The sequence below is a fragment of the Lissotriton vulgaris genome, chromosome 11 (genome assembly GCF_964263255.1).
Source record: "Lissotriton vulgaris chromosome 11, aLisVul1.2, whole genome shotgun sequence".
Lineage (NCBI taxonomy): Eukaryota > Metazoa > Chordata > Amphibia > Caudata > Salamandridae > Lissotriton > Lissotriton vulgaris.
The window spans coordinates 89,748,874-89,770,827 of NC_141699.1; the positions used below are offsets into that span (position 1 = coordinate 89,748,874).

The 21,954-nt window shown below is 48.5% G+C and overlaps 1 protein-coding gene across 1 annotated transcript in view; it reads left to right on the forward strand.

The window, feature by feature from the left end:
• Window positions 1-21,954, forward strand: part of MMP11 (matrix metallopeptidase 11) — a 176,215-nt gene that overhangs the window by 86,663 nt on the left and 67,598 nt on the right. Inside the window, exon 2 of the mRNA XM_086942745.1 lies at window positions 21,230-21,483. Coding sequence (XP_086798871.1) covers window positions 21,230-21,483 — 254 coding nt within the window. The remainder of the gene's footprint in view (window positions 1-21,229; window positions 21,484-21,954) is intronic.

Here is a 21,954-nt window from a genome sequence, read left to right on the forward strand (position 1 = left end):
AAAAGCTTCAGGCCTTCCCTATGAATGTGGCTCTCGTTGGTGAATTTGCATGAAACCTTACAGAAACATGTCAATGTGATCAAATACTGTTTTGCAATATTTTCTGAAGATTCACCAAAATAACCAGAGTATTTATTTATCAAAAATTACTTTTCCCATGGACTAGTGGTCGCGACCGTAGGTACATTTTCTGTCACACACTCTGTAATGTGTAGTCCCATGGCTTGAGTGCATGGCCTCATCTACCAGTTCCGCTTGTCTGCGGGTTGTGGTAAATTCTTTTTCTGCATCATCTTTCTGTGATTTACAACCAGCTGCCCTTCTCGTAATGACGAAGGAAGCATAATCCTTACAAGAGGACATTACAAGGTGGTCAGTGTGCAGAGGGAGAGTGGCCAGTTTGCCGGCCAGAGAACCTCCTATTGTAAGGCATGCAGGCCTCGTGAGCTGCCCTTATATTTTAGCCTCACTTGACAAATACTTGATTTGTCTCCATATCCACTGGCCTTTCAGAAGACCCGCCTGTACACCAAATTCCTCAAGTTAGTCTGCTGGCCGAACATCAGACTGCTCAAGTTATTCTGCTGGCTGTACATTAAAGCTTCCCAGTTATTCTCCTGACTGTACATCAAACTTCCCGCTTATTCTCCTGACTGTACATCAAACTTCCCGCTTATTCTCCTGACTGTACATCAAACTTCCCGCTTATTCTTCTGGCCGAACATCAAACTTCCCGCTTATTCTTCTGGCCGAACATCAAACTTCCCGCTTATTCTTCTGGCCGAACATCAAACTTCCCGCTTATTCTGCAGGCCAAACATCAAACTTCCCGCTTATTCTTCTGGCCGAACATCAAACTTCCCGCTTATTCTTCTGGCCGAACATCAAACTTCCCGCTTATACTGCAGGCCAAACATCAAACTTCCCGCTTATTCTGCTGGCCGAACATCAAACTTCCCATTCATTCTGATTGCATACCTGCACCCGTTTTTCGCCACATTACTGTGTTTAGAGCTGAGCTTTTCTATCAGGGAAGGGCACCACACTGCCTGAACGGCAGACATCTTTGGTGAGGGCAAGGATCCAAAGCAAGGATTGGCTGCTCTAGTTGTCAGAAGGACGCTAGAACAGTATTTAAGACAGGCAAATTAGGCGGCCAACTACTTGGGAATAGCCTCTTGGACAGATCAGAGGTGTTTCCGCTAAATGTATATTACTTGTACACTTAATGAGAGCGAAATACTGAATTTTTAAAAATCCCCGTTTTGTCCGTTTTTTTGCTGCATTATCTAGGCACTGTACCCTGCTTTTAAAAATCATTGTGATTGCATACCTGCACCCGTTTTTCGCCACATTACTGTGTTTAGAGCTGAGCTTTTCTATCAGGGAAGGGCACCACACTGCCTGAACGGCAGACATCTTTGGTGAGGGCAAGGATCCAAAGCAAGGATTGGCTGCTCTAGTTGTCAGAAGGACGCTAGAACAGTATTTAAGACAGCCATGCTGACGCGCAGCGGGCACGCGCGGCGGGCTCGCCGGAGCGTCGCCGGAGTCGCGCCAGAGTCCAGCCCGTCTGTGCCCGTCCGCGCACGGACGGGCTCGGGGGCAGGGACCTCTGGACTAATGCGCTCCTACACCTCGGAAGACCTACGTAATCTGGATAAGGGTGAGGCTTGCTTTGATAACAACACCCTGAAGATACTAAGAACACATGCTATCTACAAACCATTGAACATTATACATCAAGATGCATTCTCCACCCTGAAAATAGCATATCTAAATACCAGATCACTCCACTGCCACCACGTCGAGGTCTATAACCTGTTGCAAAACAACGACACTGATATACTGACCTTAACAGAGACCTGGATGAGTGAGAGCTCAATGCCAGACATCCTGGCCGCCCTCCCCAGCGGCTATGATGCTTTATGGCAAAACCGCCCAGGAAACACACGGGGAGGAGGGGTAGCTGTGATTTTCAAAAAGATGCTGTCAGTAGAAATCCTACTATCAGAGACAGTCGACCTGGCTGATCTGCTTGGGGTGAAAGTCACAGTAAACAGCTCATGCTGGGTGGTGTTAGCGGTCTATCGCCCTCCCAACGCAACCCCAACCTTCCAGGACTTATTCGCCCCCATCATATCTGATCTTTGTACTCGCTACTCGAAAATCTTAGTCACAGGAGACTTCAACTTGCACTGGGATAAACCTCACTATGACGCTCCTATGCGCCATTTGTACACTTTGATGTCAGCGCTAAACTTTAAACAGATCGTGAATGTCCCCACGCACACCAAAGGTCATACCCTTGACCTGGTATGGACTACAGACCCCTCACTAACGCTGAAAGAAGTTGCCCCATGTATCTGGTCTGATCACTACCTAATTTCCTGTGAGCTACGTATTAAGGGCCAAATAATCAAACCAACATTGGAGGCTAGGAAAACCCGCAAATGGGCAGAGGTCGATTTGAGGACCCAGACCGAGGTATTCCTGCCCAGAGATTGCCCCCCGAACTTAGATCATAGTCTAGATCAGCAATACGCGGATTTAACACGTTCCCTGACACTAGCTATTGATCAGATAGCGCCAATAAAAATGAAGGCGCTAAAAGGCCCGGGTAAGGATGCCCCTTGGTTCACGCCAGCACTGAGGGACCATAAAAAGAAACTTAGAGCCCTAGAAAGAAGCTGGAGGAAAACTAAACTGGACCCAGCCAGGAACCTCTACCGTGCCTCCTTGAACGCATACAAAAAACACATCATCCTTGCCAAAGCCGAGTACTACGAATCCCGTCTAAGTAAGGCAGTCAACGTGCAGAAAGAGACTTTTAAGATCCTGTCGGAGTTGACCAAAAAACCAGACAGCGTTCAGTCTCCCATAAACTGCAATTGCTTTCAGGATTATTTCTTGGAGAAAGTAAGAACCATCATCCAGGACATAAAAAATGGGCCGCTTACTGGACTGGCTACACCTATAATCCCCCAAAATCAAACTGACTGTGCTATCACACTGTTTCCAGAGATTGACATCTTGAGCCTGCAGCAGTTGATGGCCAGAATCAAATCTGGATCTCCAGCGGACCCTTGTCCACCTAAAGTTTTTCAGGCAGCCCGTCCACTATTGGAGGAGCAAGTCATCCATCTCCTAAATAGATCCCTGGAATTAGGACAACTACCAGCAGCACTTAAGGAAGCGCGGGTAAGACCGCTGTTGAAAAAACCTGGCGCAGACCCCGCAATACTAAAAAACTATAGGCCGATCTCTCAGCTACCATTCCTCTCTAAAGTACTGGAGCAACATGTATTAAAATCTTTGTCCATGTACTTGGAGTCCCACTCCCTGCTTCATGAACGACAAGCAGGGTTCCGAGCACACCACAGCACCGAGTTGGTGATGCTCTCGGTGCTGGATGAATTGAGAGGCTTGGCTGACGGTAAAAAAACGAGCGCCCTGATTTTATTAGACCTTTCAGCGGCGTTCGATACCGTCAGTCATGCGCTGCTACTGGAAAGGCTGAGTGACTTTGGCATCAAAGGCCGGGCTTTCGAGTGGTTGCAGTCCTTTCTGTCAGGAAGGACACAAAGAATACAACTCGGAGAAGAAATCTCCGCAGTGGGAGAAATAGAATGTGGGGTACCTCAGGGCTCGGCCCTATCCCCACTGCTGTTTAACCTATATCTGCAGCCTCTGATTGCCTCCCTGGCGAGTATGGGCTGCACAGTATATAACTACGCAGACGACACGCAGCTGCTGCTGAGTGTTGACAATACAAACACCGCCCAACTCCACACTCAGAATATTTTGAGACACACGGTCCAGTGGATGACAGGAAACCTCCTAAAAATCAATCCAGACAAGACTGAGGTCTTGGTTATTTCATCTACCACCTCACCATGGTGTGACCTCTACTGGCCCGCAGAGTTAGGTCCAGCCCCAAAACCCAGTTTGAACGTGAAGAGCCTGGGGATCAAACTGGATTGTGACCTCTCTATGGTCAGCCAAATCTCTTCAGTGGTGGGCAGCTGTACTAATATCATCCGACAGCTACGGAAATTAGTGCCTATCATTTCCCAATCTATGCTACGTTCCATCGTCGCAGCTACTGTGATTTCACGCATAGATTATGGAAATGCCCTCTACCTTGGCCTACCAAAAACCTTGATAAATAGGCTACAGGTGGTGATGAATGATGCCGCTCGTCTTATCTTCAGACAGCCAAGACACACTAAAGCATCCCCCCTGCTACAAAGCCTCCATTGGCTCCCTATTAAGGAGCGAGTGGAATTTAAAAATCTGTGCATCGCCCATAAAGCCATCTATGGCATGGCACCTGCTTACATCAAAGATCGCCTGGCAATGTATAGCCCAAAGAGAGCTCTTAGGTCCTCAGACTCTCAGCTATTAGTCTGCCCTCGGTACAAACTTGCCACCAAGGGCGGTAGAGCCTTTTCGGTGCTGGTTCCGCATTTATGGAACACACTACCTGAGCCACTACGAAAGGAGGGAAACCTCCTACGTTTCAGAAAGGGGCTGAAAACGCTGTTGTTCAGGAGAGCCCTGTGAGCCACGTAGGCTAGTGGATGCCCTCTGTACTGTCAAAGTTGTTGTTTACCATCGATTCCCGAGCGCTTAGAGGCCTGTAGGTGATTGAGCGTGCTACAAATCAAAAATAACAATAACAATAACAATTCTACTTGCCAAACATGAAACTTCCCAGTTATTTTACTGGCCGAACATGAAACTTCCCACTTTTTCTGCTGGCCATATGTCAAACTTCCCGCTTTTTCTGCCGACAGTACATCAAATTTCCCATACATTTTACTGGCCGAACTTCAAACTTCCCAATTATTCTGCTGCCCGTACATCAAACTTCCCATTCATTCTGCTGGCCATACATCAAACGTCCCAGTTATTCTACTGGCCGAAAATCAAACTTCCCACTTATTCTACTGGCCGAACATCAAACTTCTCAGTTTTCTTGATGAATAACTGAGAACCAGAGTGAATACTGAGAGACGTAAAGCATTTAATGCCCATTACCAGGACAATGTTTTGCCATTTACTCCATCAGCACCTTCTAGAGGCCATTTGTGGTGGTGCTGTAAAGCCAGTGTCTACATTGATTCTTAACGTAGCGCCGGCCCTGCCGCTGCTGCCCTGACCCGGGGGTAGCTCTTTGTCTTCATTCCAGACTGGGACGTGTTCTGCACCCTTTGGATGCGCCCAAATACAACCTGTTTTTTTCATCGCAACATCCACTACAAAAACTACTCTTACAACGCATTCCATTACATCGCATATTACCTTTACAACGCATACCATCACAACGCATACCATTACATTGCATTTAAGGTAAGATTGGATAGTATAGGGGTAAAAATTACTATTCTAACTCCAGGGGGTGCAACAGTAGGGTAAGTGTTGGATAGTGTAGGGGTTAAAAATTACTATTCTAACTCCAATGGCATGCGTTGTAATGCCCGCGTTGTAGTGACATGCGATGTAGTGTCATGCATTGTAATGGTATGCTTTGTAATGCCTGCGTTGTAGTGACATACCTTGTAAAGGATCTTGCGATGTAATGACTGCGTTGTAAGTGTAGTGCGATGTAATGGTTGCGTTGTAAAGGTTGTTTCCCGTAGGAGACAGCTTGAAAGTGGCGGCAGACATCTTAGGAAGGAGCACAGAAAATATCTCTGGAGAATATTTTTTCCTCCTACTTCTAATGGAAAGAACAATATTTTAAGAAATCCATTAATTATTCGTGACACATACCGACCCCACCACTTACAGGTAATTGTATTTAAGCCCTCGGAGACAGCGTGATTTGCCAGAGATCACACGTGGGGTCAATGCCGGGCCGTTTATTGAGCTCTAAGCCCGGGCCAGGCCCCCCTCTGGCCAGAAGAGTGGTACCGGCTGCATCCATCGCACGTCCTTGGATACGTGTTTGTCCCTCACAGCAGGAGCAGGCCGGCCCACGTGGCAGCCGCCGCGGGGGGGGGCTGTCCCCTGGCTCTCGGCAGTGATGCGCGGTGAGAGGTGTGCACACCCCGGGCGGGGGCGCTCTGCCAGCTGGAATGTTATCTCGGTTCCCATCGCTCGCCGGGCTCGGGGAGGGGTATTGACTCAGGTAAGTAGGTCATTCTGTCTTCTAAAGTCTGCGCTGTTCAGACAGGAGGATCCCTAATGGGGCGAGCCGGGATGAGGGATGGGTGGGCGGGTACAGGAGCTCGGCCACCCCGTGCAAACAATGGCTCCTGGACGTGCCCCTCGGCCTTCTCACTCAAAGCACCAGCCCGTGAAGCCCACACTCCCCGGACAAAAGGCGCGAGTGGATAATGGGACGCGCCGGCGACCCTGAAACCTTAGCCCCGCGGAGGGGTGTCCATGGGCCGGGCCCCCTGCCTGAGGTGGCGGCGCGTAGACACGGAGGCGACGGGGGCTCAGCCTCGCCTCATTAGCCCCTTTGGGAGCTTACTTTCGACAGGCCACCCTTTCTGAGGGGTCGCCAGGACGGCTCCTGTCTTCTTGGTGCCAGAGCCCAGCTCATCATACATGGCGGCTCCCCAAGGTCGGAGTTCAGACATGAAGCGCCTAGAGGCTCTTCTGTTTACAGCGCCTCTCTATTCAGTTATGAGTCACGCGACACGCAAAGCATCTCGGGTCAGATTGGCCTGTGGGCAGCTTGGCACTGTCAGAAGAGGTCACTGTGTTGACCGATATTTTGATGTTTTGGGGGATGTTTTATGGTCTGGTGGGACGGTTACCACTGTTAATTTCCCTTATATCACCACAGAACGTGACCCGCAGCAAGCACAAATGCACGCGCTCTCCCATTCCCTGCAAAACAACTAAAAAGCAGGTCTTTATTTACGAGTTAAAAACTCCCTCAATGACATGCTGCGGGCACTTTTTTCCTATCTGTCTAACTGATGGGGGCACTCCTGTTTTGATGCTCGGACCTATTTTCTCCCAGCCCGACCCTAAATACACCCCAGATCGGAGGGAGTTCTCCCCAGCCATCTGTTTTTCGAGTAAATCAATAACAGCATTGGTTGTATTTTTTCCACTTCCGTTGTGGGCTTTCGTTAAACTCATCGTTGGCAGGTTATGAGCCCTTTAATGTGAAATGTGGTTTCACTTAAGTAACCTGCCTGGTGCCTACGTATCTCTGCAACAAACACGTGTACCCAGTTATCTTTCCACGTGGTATGGGCACGTGTGTACATGTGTGTACTTGCACCAGGCGCATTGCTTTGTGTTCATGCTACTCACTGGGGAGCAGATTTGCAAGAAACTGACACATCTGTGGAGATTCGTCAGTTTCCCTCCGCCAGCCTATGATACACTTGCGCTACCGTGGATGCGCCGTATTTACAATACAGCGCACCATGATGCAAGGATTGATTCTGACGCATCTGTTGGGCCAAAAGTCACGCATGCTGGAGTTGTGTCGCAAGCATGGCGCAACTCTAGCAATGCATGTTGAGGCCTATACATATTGCACTGGGTCACTCCTTACGCATGCGTATGGTACTGACGCAGTGGTGTCCTAGAAGTGGTGCAGTGAAATCTTGAAGATTTCACTGTGTCACTTTTTGTAGTAGGCTTTCCGCTGTGAAAACACCCACCCTGCATACATTATACCTGACGTAGGTATAATGTGACGCAGGGCTTTACAACGTGAGGCATCTCCCTAGATGCTTCACGTTGTAAATTGGCCGCATTGTTTACATCGCCGCTGCGTCACAAAAGTGACGCAACGGCGGCGCTACTGTCGCAAGGGGCTTGATAATCTGCGGAATTGATGCCGCAGCGTGTGCAAAGCACACAACATTCACCACGTGACTTTAGAAGCTGTACAGACCATACAATAACCTGGCAGCTCGCTTTGCCTTTGTACAGAGTGCTTCAAGAATCTCCCATTAAGGACGTCCTACTCTCTTCTTTTGCACTTGCTTCCCATCCACAAAATGATTATCTGTAAAATGTGCTCTTTAACACATAAATCTCTAAACAGCAAAGGCCCCTGCTATCTTTTTTAGGTCGAGCTGACGTTAGCATTCATGCGAAGCATGAATGCTGTCAGCTCGACAACTAATGTAATCAGTATTTAGGAGAGTGGACACCAAAGTGTTACGAGCTTTTTCAGTCTCGGATTTCACCTCGGGAGCGCGCAGCATTGTCTGCAGTGGCAGTGTCAGTTTCGCTTTTTATTACTTTCGTTTTTCCCGAGGCTGGCTGAGGCTGGCTTGGAATGAACAGGCTTGCCCCCGCGCATGCGCAGAGTAACTCACAGCCCTTGCTTTTACAGACGCAGGCAGGCAGCCCCCACCCCTCTGCATGCACGCACGCACGCACACACAGGCGAGCGCATGCACACGCAGGCACACACATACAGGCACACAGACACTCGCTCACACACACACACCCCCCTCCCCCACAGTCACACACACGCACGCACACATACATACAAAGCCCGCCCGCCCGCACTCGCGCGCGCACATGCTTTTCCCCCGCCTCCCCCCTCCCCCGCTCAGCAACGCACTCACCGGCTTCCTTCGTGCGGCGGCTCTCCTCAGCTGCAGGGCCCGGCAGCAGGACTCTTCTTCCCTCCTTCGGCACCGGGGCGCAGGGTAGGCTCCTGCCTGCTCCGGTGCTCCAAACACGGCGGCTCCGTCCAATCGCGGCTCTTCCGTGGGAGGCGGGGTAGGCTCCCGCCCTCCTACTTCCTGTTTCCTGTTGTCGCGCCGGCCTGCCTGACTTCCTGGTCGCAGGCCGGCAGAGTGACGGCGGTGATTTGCGGTATGTATTTAGTTAGTTATTTATGCATTTTTATATAGCGCGGACTTTACCCGAAGGCGGTATTTATTTATTTATTTTTTTGGGACGCTGCGTGCTGTCCCGCACCACCTCCTGCTGCATTTCCTGCTAGTCGGCGCCCGTTGCCATTGACAATTCTTTTGCATGTCCTATGTGAAAGCTGCAGTATTTGTCTTTGGTCAGTATTTGACACTTACTGAACACTGTTTTTACGTCAAGAATCCACTTGATAACATTGCACACATGTGTTGTATTTTAAATTTGCTTTCTCTAGCTGCATTCCTCGCAAACAGCATGCACGCATTTAAAACTAGTTCTTTATGTTTTTCCTTCTGTATTTCTTGCTCTTGTTTTCTCGCTCCCTCCTACAAACTTAAGTATCGGCCCTTGCACTGAGTTCTTCCTTTCTCCACCTCCCTCTGTGCCCCACCAGGTCATTATTTACCACATTGCAATATACTTTTTCATCGCAGTTTCAAAACTTTTTAGCTCTTGCTCCTAATGCAGCTGTCGAGTGACCTTTTGTAGTCAACGTAAAAAACAGATTTCATAACAGCTGTTGAAAGGGGCTTAGGCGTCACCCACATACATGTTGGTTGCCTTGAGTAGCAGGACATTGTTGCTTATGGTCTCAAGCCAGTGATCTTGGCTGTGTGCCGGATCTGTTTATGTAAAGTTATGTTAAAGGCAGTAGGCCTGAGATATTCGTTGTGAAAATGTTTGTTTTTTCCCAAGATTTTCATACGCGTAAATTCTTGTGGCCTAGTGGACGTTGGTAAACCACTGTCATTCTGGTTCTGTACAGTAAGCAAAGCAGGTTAAGGTGCAAACTTTTCGATTTTCAAGGGGAGAGGATGTAGCCTTATGGTTAGAGCAATGCAATAGGTCTTGCATTATTAAAGTTTGAGCTAATGGCATTGTAAATGACAATGCCTTTTATTCATTTGCATTGGTGCGTAAACAAGCACTTTGTACTTCTAGTCCATGCTTATGAGAAGCAAGGCTGGCAGTCTCTTCTACTGCCAGCCTTGCTCATCTTAAGGAAGGACTATACGTTCAAAGTGCGTGTTTATGCACCGATTGCAGGTTTTAAAAACAAATGAATAAAAGGCGTTGTCATTTACAATGCCAATAGCTCAAACTTTAATAATGCGAGACCTATTGCATTGTAAATGCTTGTTTTTCAAAGTTTTCATCCTTCCAACCAGGGAGACTTTTAAGATCAACAGATATAGCGTTGCATACTGTAACACAGATTAGAAAATCTCACTCAGGTGGTAGACCTTTCTCTTGTCTTGTCCCTTTGTGTTGGAATCAGTTACCTTTGCACATGCCGAAACGTATTGAACACCTTAAATTCAGAAAACTTCTGAAGACTGAGCTGTTAAGGCTCTAGATATTTTGTTTATTGCCTGGGACTCTGAGCTGTGCTGGATATCCCTCCCGGGATGATTCTCATGTGTTATAGATAAATTAACATAACAACATTTCCACACAGGCCCCTCACCCGCAATACACGGGGAGTCAGTAATTCTCATGGGATGCTTTATGCATGGGAAGAAGGAAGGCTGTTTCACTCAGCCCTCAATAGACCTACCTCCGCAGCGCCAAGGAGGTACCAGGCAGCCATCAATAAAAGCTCCTCTAATAAACTGGAAGAAAGTGGGAGCTCTAACAGGGTATGGGAAGACATACCGTGTTTGCAGGTGAGCACAGGTTTGGTCATTTACTGAATAATTTGCGTAATTTATGTGTCTAGGAATTTAGCTCTCACGGCTTCCTTTCACTACTCCAATTTGAAATAAATAAACAAAATAATTTTTTTAAGTTCTGTATCTGTCTTAGAGTATATGACGTTTGTTGGGCGGAGGAGGCTGAACAGGTGAATTGTAGGGTGAACAGAGGAGGAAGTCCACTTACTCTTCCATTGGAGGATTCTCATCCTATGAAAAGTCTGCCAGCAAAATGACCCCTGCCATAGAGTTGGTACGGTGGAGGTGATGGCCTGTAAGGATCATAAAACAGAGGTAAAGCCTCCATGAGATTTATAAGGCAGAGATAGATCTGGCATGAGGATAAATAAGCCGAGGTCATTCCACCGTAAGGATAAGAAGCGGAGGTGATTCCGCAGTACAGATAATAATGCAGATTTGAATCAGTTGCAAGGTAGTAAGGCAGAGGAGATTCTACTGTAAGGGTAATAAGGCAGAGGAGACTCCGCCGTATGGATAGTAGGGCAGAGGTGATTTCGCCATAAGGATAATACAGCAAATTGATTCAGCCATAAGGATAATAAGGCCAAGGCGAATTCGCCGTAAGGATAATACGGCGGAGGTTTCATCCATGAGCACAAGAAGGCAAAGGCGATTGCACCATAAGGATAATAAGGCAAACTGTAGGTCCGCCCCAATGCGATTTCCATCAATGCAAAGTCAGCTCGGTGGGTCACGGAGAGCGTCCTCTCTGCATTGCTTTCCTCTCAGCAGGTCGTGTTGAGCTTTGGGACCAACTCACTCTACTTAATCCAGAGCCCGTGGCTTGGCCAGAGCGATCGCCTCAACCACGAAGACGGTCCTGGTCCTGGAGAGGTGGAAACCAGATCGAACTCGGAAGCCACCAGCAGCCAGGATGGGATCCACATTTGTCCCAACTTCAAAACGCAAGATTCATTTGCCCTTACACATCATGGTGATTGCGCTATAGCTGAAGGTCTCCACTCACACATGAATGCTTACGCCCCATTGTTTTGGTGAATGAGAAGAGAGGGGTCTGCAGCCGTTTACTCGACAGAAAAGAAAAACACCAGCTCCTTCTTCACTTATAGTAGGGATTTTAGAAATGCCTTTGTTTAATGAAGTCTGGTTGGCATTTGTGACTGGCCACTCATTCATCGATAATCCTTGGTGCCACACAGTATTGTCTCTGACGAGGGAGCCTGTAGCTTGAAGTTGGACGGGTCCAATAGTGATCACATGATGCAATGCGGTCTAAATTTGCAGATAACTTCCCCAAGTGGCTTTGATGCGACTGGTCAACCAGGCATTTGCCCAAATAGGTAAATGAGCAGTATGCCTCTGGGCAGTAGGTACTAGAGTCAGGAAGAATATAACAATCACTAGCAAAGCCAAGAATTCTGTGTTTAATGTGCTATAGTTGTAAAGTAGTTTGATAAAAGCACTCAAATTGAAAGGGAAGGATACACCCACACAGCTAATAGTATTAGGCGAGGAATGAATACCCACTGGTCTGAGTTTAAATGTGATTGACAATATCAGAAACCAATGGCTGCATGAGGAATGTATTAGAAAGCCTAAGGTTTAAAGGGGTGAATGCATAGCCCACTCTATGTATATTGTTAGCAATATGTCTGTTTGGCAGCTTCACTGTCACAACACTAGAGATAATCAAGTTAGTGAGTGAGCAGTGAGTAAATTCGAGACTAGAGAGTGTGTTGTCTTACATTGTGCCCAAGGATTAGTTAACTAGGTGTACACACTCTTTCGACCCCTCTCCAGGAACAGTTCAAATCTGTACCACAGATTTTTGTGCAGAACAAGGAGATTTCTTAGTCCTCCACAGACTTCTGAGTGTTGCACCCAATTCCTTATTTTTCCATAGATTTCCGAAATTTTACACGCATTTTCCACGAAATGTTAGAAATTATCCTCAGATTTTCTATTTCTACCGAAATTTCTGAGCAAAGAAAAGTTTGCAGAGGCAAGGAAGAATGACTGGATGCAAGGAGGCGGAGCAGCAGTGACTGGAGGCAAGGAGGCGGAGCAGCAGTGACTGGAGGCAAGGAGGCGGAGCAGCAGTGACTGGAGGCAAGGAGGCAGAGCAGCAGTGACTGGAGGCAAGGAGGCGGAGCAGCAGTGACTGGAGGCAAGGAAGCGGAGCAGCAGTGACTGGAGGCCAGGAGGCGGAGCAGCAGTGACTGGAGGCAAGGAGGCGGAGCACCAGTGACTGGATGCAAGGAGGCAGAGCAGCAGTGACTGGAGGCAAGGAGGCGGAGCAGCAGTGACTGGAGGCAAGGAGGCGGAGCACCAGTGACTGGATGCAAGGAGGCGGAGCACCAGTGACTGGATGCAAGGAGGCGGAGCACCAGTGACTGGAGGCCAGGAGGCGGAGCAGCAGTGACTGGAGGCAAGGAGGCGGAGCTCCAGTGACTGGAGGCAAGGAGGCGGAGCAGCAGTGACTGGAGGCAAGGAGGCGGAGCTCCAGTGACTGGAGGCAAGGAGGCGGAGCAGCAGTGACTGGAGGCCAGGAGGCGGGGCACCAGTGACTCATTTTCCTGGACAGGAGTGCTACAACAATTTGTGGAGTGGGGGTGCTGCCGTCAATGTTACATCACTGAAGCATCACACAGAGAACAAGTGTAGCAAATGAGCCACGCCACTTCTGCAGGAGAGTGGGAAGGGTGTGGTATGTGCCAGTTGTGCATTTTGGAGGACACAGTCACAAATATATTACTAATGGTGTGGCACCGTACTGTCATTTACAGAACGCACATTTTATTCCGAAATCGCAACAGAATTTTCACTGACATGCAGTTTTACTGACAAAACTGTATAGCATATAAACAATAATGTGTGGAAATCATGGCTCAGCAAATTTGTGTTATTTGCAAATCACCAGGTTAGGTGTCTTGAATTGTTTTGATCCCAGTAAATTTGTTTCCATCGTACTCTAGAATTGCAGAAGGAAATTGTGATTTCTTAACTGCCAATATTTGTACAGTTTGTGTTGTAGAGAAAAAACTGACATCCTACAGCCTTTTCTTTCACAATCTCCTTTTGCCCCAAAAAATTGTAAGATAGTTAACTTTACAAAATCCTCTGACTCTGCAGAGGAAGAAGAGTAAACACCAATCTACAGGTTAAAAGAATTATCAGCAGTTTTGTCAGAAGACCTTGCCGGACAAGTGCCCTGTCTTTGAGCTCACAGCAAGTGTAACAAGAGAGAAACAAAATGTAAAGGCTTGTTATAAATCAATCAATCAGTACTTGTAGAACGTTGCTTATCACCCACGAGGGTATTCGGGCTCTGGGTTGCTGGGCTAGGCGAAGGTCCAGGTCTTGAGTCTCTTTTTGAAGTCTGTCAGCGAGGGTGATGTTCGGAGATGGCGAGGGAGGGCGTCCGAGGACTTGGTGGTGAGGTGGGAGAAGGAGCGTCCTCGGCTGCGTGGTGTCTGTGCAAGAGCGAGGAAGGCGGAGCGAGGGTTTCTGGATGGTTGGTGGAAGTTCAGGGGGTGGTTCATGTATGCTGGTCCTTGGTTGTGGAGGGCATTGTAGGTGTGTGTCGGTAGTTTGAATTGGCATCTTTTCTGGAGGGGGGCCAGTGGAGGTCCTCAGGTCGTGGGTGATGTGGGTCCATTTGGGCAAGTTGAGGATTAGTCTGGCTGCTGAATTCTGTATTGTCTGGAGCCTTCTCATGAGTTCAGTGGTTCTTCCTGCATACAGTGTGTTGCTGTAGTCCAGATGGATGGTGATAAGGGCTTGCATGACTTTCTCGTGTTTATGGGAAGCCATTTGATGATTCTTCGGAGTATGCAGAGTGAGGAAGCAGGCAGAGGAGACTGTGGATCTGTCATTTCAAGGTGATGAATTTGCAATCTAGGATGATGCTGAGGTTGCAGGTGTGGTCTTTTGGTCTGGGGTGGGTACGAGTTCAGCATTCCACCAGGTGTCATTCCAGAGGGAGGCGTGGCTGCCAAAGATCAGCACTTCGGTCTTTTCTGTGTTGAGCTTCGTACAGTTGTCCATCATACAGGCTACGTTGTACTTCATGCAGTTGTGGAAGCTGGTCTTGGTGGTGGAGGGATCTGCTGAGAGCGAGAGGATGAGCCATGTGTCGCGGCATAGGATATGATGTTGATATTGTGGGTTCTGATTATGTCGTCTAGATGCGTTGTGTACCTGTTGAAGAGGATGGGGCTAAGGGATGAGCCTTTGAGGACGCCTCAGGTGGTGCTTGTGAGTTCAGAGGTGAAGGGGGGTCAGCAGAGTCTCTGCGTGCGTCCTATGAGGAATGATACAATCCATCTGAGTGTGTCTCCCTTGATTCCAATCTGATGCAGTCTTTTGATGAGTGTGTGGTGAGGTATGATGTTGAAGTCTGCGGGAGAGGTCGAGGAGGATCAGGGCAGCGATTCTCCTCTGTCGAGTAGGGTGCGGTTGTCATCCGTGGTGGTAATCAGGGCAGTATTGGTGCTGGGGTTGGCCCGAAACCCAATTGGGAGGCATCTAGCAAGTTGTTTCTCTCCAGGTGTTTGGTAAGCTGTCGTTTGATGGCCTTCTCCAGGATTTTTTTTTGGGCGGGGGAATGGAAGAGCAAAGATGGGGCGCAGTTCTGGAGATCGCTGGGGTCTGTGGAGGGTTTCTTTCAGAGAGGTCTGGTCTCTGCGTGTTTCCATGCGTAGGGAAAGGTGGCTGTGGCGATGGATGTGTTGAGAATGACAGTGAGCTGCCGGCGGATCTTGTTGCTTCCTAGGTTGAAGAGGAGGTGGGGACAGGGGTTATGGCTCATTCACCTACTGTACGCCAGCATGTTTATTTTAGGAGTGCTGAAGCACCCCTGCACCACTATCAGGCGCGCACAACCATTGGACTCAAAGGGCTTCACCCCCCCCCCCCCCCCCCCCCCCCCCCCATTGTGTGTGGCAGCCCGGGATGAGACAGCTTCCCGGGTACACACACAGCCGCACCCGAGCACTTCACAGGTCTTTAAAAGACCATGAGGCTTTGTTGTTGTTTCGCCCCTTCTAAGAGCCCCTGCAGCTCCACTCTGCCTAAAGTTTCAGCCCCCCCCTGACATTTTTTCTCAGCCCCCCCCCCCCCCCCCCCCCCGAAATGTGGCTCTAGTTGCGCCTCTGACCTCTATCTTGTTTCAGGGGGCAAAGCTGGAACTACAAGTCCCAACAAGCACTGGACATGGGACCATCAAAGGTCCTTGGAAAGGACATTGAGCGGCAACACCTCGTGAGACCTTCACTTCAAACCTGGGAGAAGCGGCCACGTGTTTGCTAAAACATGCACGCACAGTGAAACGCAACAAAACATGTCCCACATGGCGGCGAAAAGGGTTTGGTATTGGTACCCTGTAAATATCCGAAACCCTCAGCACACCAGGAAGGTACCGTGTGAACGTCACTCTATGCACGCGGTATTTGCTCACACATACACGGGGGGCTCCCTAACATTTTATTAGAGGGCTGCAGCTGAACTTCCCCCCGCTCCAGCCCACCCTCCCCAGTCCAGCCGCAGAGCTCTCCAGAAGGCCCCCTACTCTTTCCGCAGCCTGGGGGTGCGGGGGCTCTTTCCTTCTTGTCAGCCCCTCCCGGACCCGAAGCCGCAGGGAGCACGCCCCTTGTTGCAGCCAGGAGGGGGTGCAGCTGGCGGCCAGCCTGGGCGTCTTGTTCTCCGATTGCAGGTGTAAGGGGAGCAGGTGGGGGTTAAGGGGGGTGTAGGAATGCTGCCACTTCCTTTCTTTGGTTACTTCACTCTTGTAAACACACTTCCTGTCACACCCTCCCGGCTGGCATAATAAGCACAGCTGGGCCCCGGCAGGCTTGGCGCCCGGGGCAGGTGCACGCTGCCCCGCTGCTGTGGGGGCGAGGGGTTGAGACCCTCACCGAGAGACCCTGGAGGCAGGGCCCACCGGGACATGTGCAGTATGCATTTATATAGCGCCGACGCACTCTACAAAGCACTACTGAAGATAGACTCTACCAGTGATTCAAAAACTCCCAGAATGAAAGCTGCGCCTTTTATCACGTGGATTTATATCTATATTTTGAGCGAATTTACAACTTTCATGGCATTTGAGGAATGTTAGGTGTGGTCTTGGGAAGCTACCATTGTTGACGTTTCCCAGGAGTGCTCACATGGAAATTAAAAAGATGTAGAGGTGCACATTTCTGCAGTGAGATATACAACTAATTTGCGCCGATATCTTTTTTTTGTTTCTCCATGGAAAACCCCTTCCCTCCACACCCCAATTAGTTTTCTTTTGTAAAGTGTTTCAAGAATGGAATCTGCGGGGCTTTCTGGGAGTCCGTTATGATTTACTCTGGCAATACAATGGAATTTGACCTTTGCACTGTAGTAATACCCTTTCCAAGAAACATGCCTACTGGGCTGTTGGTAGAGAATACTACACATACTAGGAAAAAAACCAGTAGTTCTAAAGGAGTCATGTAGGTGGTAAGAAGTAAACTACTGCTGGTGTGTGCTGTATATTCATTAAAATAAAAACACGCAGAAAGCCTTGGTTCTTTAAGAGATGACACGTCCACCCTGCTGGACATGCCACTGTTGCTCTCATCCAGTACTTTAAATGGAAATATAGAAGTGCAGGTACTCACTGTTTAGAGTTGCTGTTTCCTCTTGTGAAGTGCTGATACTCTACCATTATAGGTATTGCACCACTGCTGAGAAGTGCTGGTACTCTACCAATATAGGTATTGCACCACTGCTGAAAAGTGCTGGTACTCTACCAATATAGGTATTGCACCACTGCTGAAAAGTGCTGGTACTTTACCATTATATGTATTGCACCACTGCTGAGAAGTGCAGGTACTCTAACATTATAGGTATTGCACCACTGCTGAGAAGTGCAGGTACTCTACCATTATAGGTATTGCACCACTCCTGAGAAGTGCAGGTACTCTACCATTATAGGTATTGCACCACTGCTGAGAAGTGCTGGTACTCTACCAATATAGGTATTGCACCACTGCTGAAAAGTGCTGGTACTCTACCAATATAGGTATTGCACCACTGCTGAAAAGTGCTGGTACTTTACCATTATATGTATTGCACCACTGCTGAGAAGTGCAGGTACTCTAACATTATAGGTATTGCACCACTGCTGAGAAGTGCAGGTACTCTACCATTATAGGTATTGCACCACTCCTGAGAAGTGCAGGTACTCTACCAATATAGGTATTGCACCACTGCTGAGAAGTGCTGGTACTCTACCAATATAGGTATTGCACCACTGCTGAAAAGTGCTGGTACTCCACCAATATAGGTATTGCACCACTGCTGAAAAGTGCTGGTACTTTACCATTATATGTATTGCACCACTGCTGAAAAGTGCTGGTACTTTACCATTATATGTATTGCACCACTGCTGAGAAGTGCAGGTACTCTAACATTATAGGTATTGCACCACTGCTGAGAAGTGCAGGTACTCTACCATTTTATGTATTGCACCACTGCTGAGAAGTGCTGGTACTCTACCAATATAAGTATTGCACCACTGCTGAGAAGTGCTGGTACTCTACCATTATAGGCATTGCACCACTGCTGAGAAGTGCAGGTACTCCTCTCCCTTTCAAATTAAAGACGTGCAGGTACTGAGTACTGGACAGCACATGCCAATGTAAAGCAAGACAGTTATCGTTCAGAGGTCACCAGGGTAGTGGAAAACGTTGCTTGTCGATCTTTGATCCAATAGAAGCCGGTAGAAATATGCAGCGGTAGAAACAGACAGGAATAGCTAAATAAGTGCTGTTCGCAAGGGGTGCTGCATCATGCGGCAATAACATAGCCGGTCCGAAAGAGTGTATAACGCCATGTATTACCATTGCTGAGTGTGGACGGGGCCAGGACTCACGAGAACTGAAGCCTCGAGTGGGCCATGCTGCCCTCGGCTTCCCTCAAGGTAATATATCGCACATTACCCCTGGATCTGCAGGTGTGGTCTATGCCATGCTGCTCTTCCTGTGCATTAGGCATGCACACAGGCATGCAGGCAGGCTCAGAGCAGTCTCATTGCATAGGCCCATAGTGCAGGCAGCTACGATGGATAGCTTGACTTCAGTAGGATCCATCTGACCTCTGCTGTGGGGATGACGTGATTTGACCTTTGCACTGTAGTAATAAATGTGTGAATCCGCGTTTAGCGCCCACACAAGGAGAAGAGAATATCCCAAACAGTATGAGTGGCTCGTGCCGACAGGGTGCGGGTAGAGAGTGTAACAGAGGGATGCACAGAGGCCACAGAGAGGGGAGTCACAGTGGGATGGGACCTCAGCTCCTTTCTGAGCGCCAAGGTGCCATTGCAAGGCTAGGGGAAGAGGGCAGTGGTGGGGTGGCCAGTGGGCATGCACAATGATTTTCCAACAGGCTGGCACCACTGAAAGGCCGGTAGGTCTGGAGAAGAGTCAGGCATATGCTAGATTTGAAGACTCTTTGGACTAGTGTATCCATCAGGGGGATCTGTATTTACACCCAGGTCACAGGTCTAACCCTCGTAAGGCCAGTACGACCTTCATTCTCCCAAGGTCAATACAATGTGTCCCATTCATTTAGGTAACAACGCATCTGCCCTTAGTGCAGGGGGAACACGCGTCATAGAAATGCACATATATATTGTCGAGTCAAGCAGAGGCATTATTTACATTGGCTGATTTCCCTGCGGTCCAAATCTTCCAACTGGACCACAGCCAGGGCAGACTTGATCGCGATGGCAGATATTTCAAGACCCAACAGGCCTCCTGATATTTGATGTGACCAACATTGCATTCGTATAACTTTATAACACTTCACACAAAAGCTGAAATTCTCTGCTCCGAGGGCAGGTGCAGGACGGCCTGGCCAGGGACCCCTCGAAGAAAACATTCCCACTGCATATGGGAGACCTGCAGAATGGAGGGTCAAGAATACATCCCTAGTAGAGAAGTTACATCTGTGGAGTGAGAACAAATCCGAGAGCACAAACTAGTAGGCACCTTAAACAGGCCTTTGCCTTGGCTTTAAAGTGCGTAGCACTTGCCATGCTGAGCCACAGGCCCAAACAGAATATGAAAAGTGATATCACAGGATACAGAACAGACACTGATGTTGCCAGAAAGCCTGGACTCACTGAAGGTGACAGAGATGCTGAACAGAAAGTGAAACCCAACAAAGCAAGTGATAACTATTCAGCGCCAGACTGGGAAGGAAACCCAGCCCTGGCAACACTGTTCAAACCAGCCGCACACAGCTCGGTGCTGGTGACAGAGGGAGCAAGCAGTCTTTTGCTGACTGGAGACCTGTGTTGAGGGTCTCACATTTTAGAAAAAGCTTTAAAAGGTGCACATTAAATCCCACCTTTTTGCATAGATTAGCTAAGCATGTTCAGTGCTCTGCCAGGCAGTGCAGCAAAGCCTGAGTGCAGCCATCACTGTGCTGACCACCGAGGGAAGGCCACGGCGCCCACATGTCCCGCAGTCAGTTTGGCCCTGGAACTGATAGATTCACGCTGGACTGGCAGTCTGGACTCCTGGCCCAGTGAGAATGAGAGTAGACAGAGGAGGACTCTAATGGCACAGAGGTCAGAGAGGGCGGAGCCCAAAAGGGGAGAGGGATTCTCTACATCTGCAGCTTAACGTCCAACCCATTCTTAGAGGAGAAAAGGCTGGGCAGCATCTATTAGCCACATGGGATTATTTACAGAAGAGACAGAACTGATGCTCCGGGCCAGACCCAGGACTTGAATGCACGCGCCCTTCGCGAAAACCTGGCATGGCGCTTGGCACGGATGCAACACGAGACCAACAGGCCCTTCGACCTCAGCATGTGCCGCATGGAGCCAGCTCGGAATCAACTTTCAAGTGCAGTTATCACTGATATTGTTATTTTGAGCATATTTCAGTCAATGTATGGAACACTATATTAAAGGATATTTCACAAAGTCAGATAATCTGTGCTTGAGTAAGCTAAAGTGGACGACTGTTATCAATATTTGAGCTGGCGAGGCGACTGAAGCGAATCAAACACATCATCATAACTCATGTACTGATGATGCAAGCAGACATAAACGAGTATTATGCAATTGATGTATAGGTACTTAAAGACCATTCGTTCAGCAAAGTGTGCATGAATTCAGGGTCTGACTTTGACAAACCCCATTGTTGTATCTACCACATCTGCCCAGGGTGCCTACAGATGGTTTCGCATTCATTACATTTATGGCAAACTGCTGATGTTCACAAGTGATTGGCACGCCATAGATCAAACCACTTTTAAAAATTGAATAGGTTGCGGGGGAGCCTGGCGTGAGATTTCACTGTGGTTGTTCATGATCACAGAACGCAGCTTCCATCCAAAGTGCTTAGGAAAGTAGCATTGGCTGTTCCTTAACAATAAGCGACATTGCTTAGAACTAAAGCGAGCGCAATGCGTCATTTATGACATCTGCAGTGACACGGAGGCCACATCTTTTAAGGCCAGCTGTGCATTGTCCTCTTCTGAGGTCGGTAAACTTATGATCATTACATCAGGGTACCTTGTGTTTACAATGTCCATAAATGGCAATATATGTGCATGAAAGTGATAGCATTAACTCTATATGTAGGGTAGCGACATGCAATCGTGATTGGCGATCTAATTCGGGGTTCTTTCTGTGATCCTAGGGCTGGGTGCAGAAGTCCCAGAGCTGGAAGGAGCAACACCCCTGGCTCTTCGCTTTTGACAACAGCAAAGAGCATCTCTCGTCTGCGCAGTCCTTGTCTCCTGGTCCCGACAACCAGCAGTCGACACACTGGAACCCACCCCGCTGCGGCGTGCCGGACTTCCCGGTGCAACCAGATGGCCAGATTGGCCGGAATCGCCAGAAACGCTTTGTACTTTCAGGGGGGCGCTGGGAGAAGACGGACCTAACCTACAAGTAAGTCTGGAACCCTCGCGTCTCACTGCAGAGCTATCCGCGCCCTCGCCTGCTTGTGTACCCCATTCATCATACCTCTTTTCACTCCTGTGCAGACCTACATGGCAACCTTGCTCCTCCCGTCACTGCCACTACCAGCCTTGCTTTTCTCCCCTTTCTACCTCTACACGTCAGCGTCTGTGCCTACATGCTCTTCTCTATCCACATTGTCTCGCTTCCACTTCTGGTCTGTTTTTCCCTTCTTACCACAACAAAGACAGATTTTGCATTGAATGAATGAATGAATGTATGAATGAATGAACGAATGAATACGTTTATTGTATCAATTAAAAAAAAATTGTTACAAAGAAATCAGACGAAAATATCTCCGCCCACACACTTTCTTCAATCTCAGTAATACATAATTAACAGATCTAATAATCATGACTAATATATGAAGAAGACAGATCTAATAGTCATAACACTTAAGCA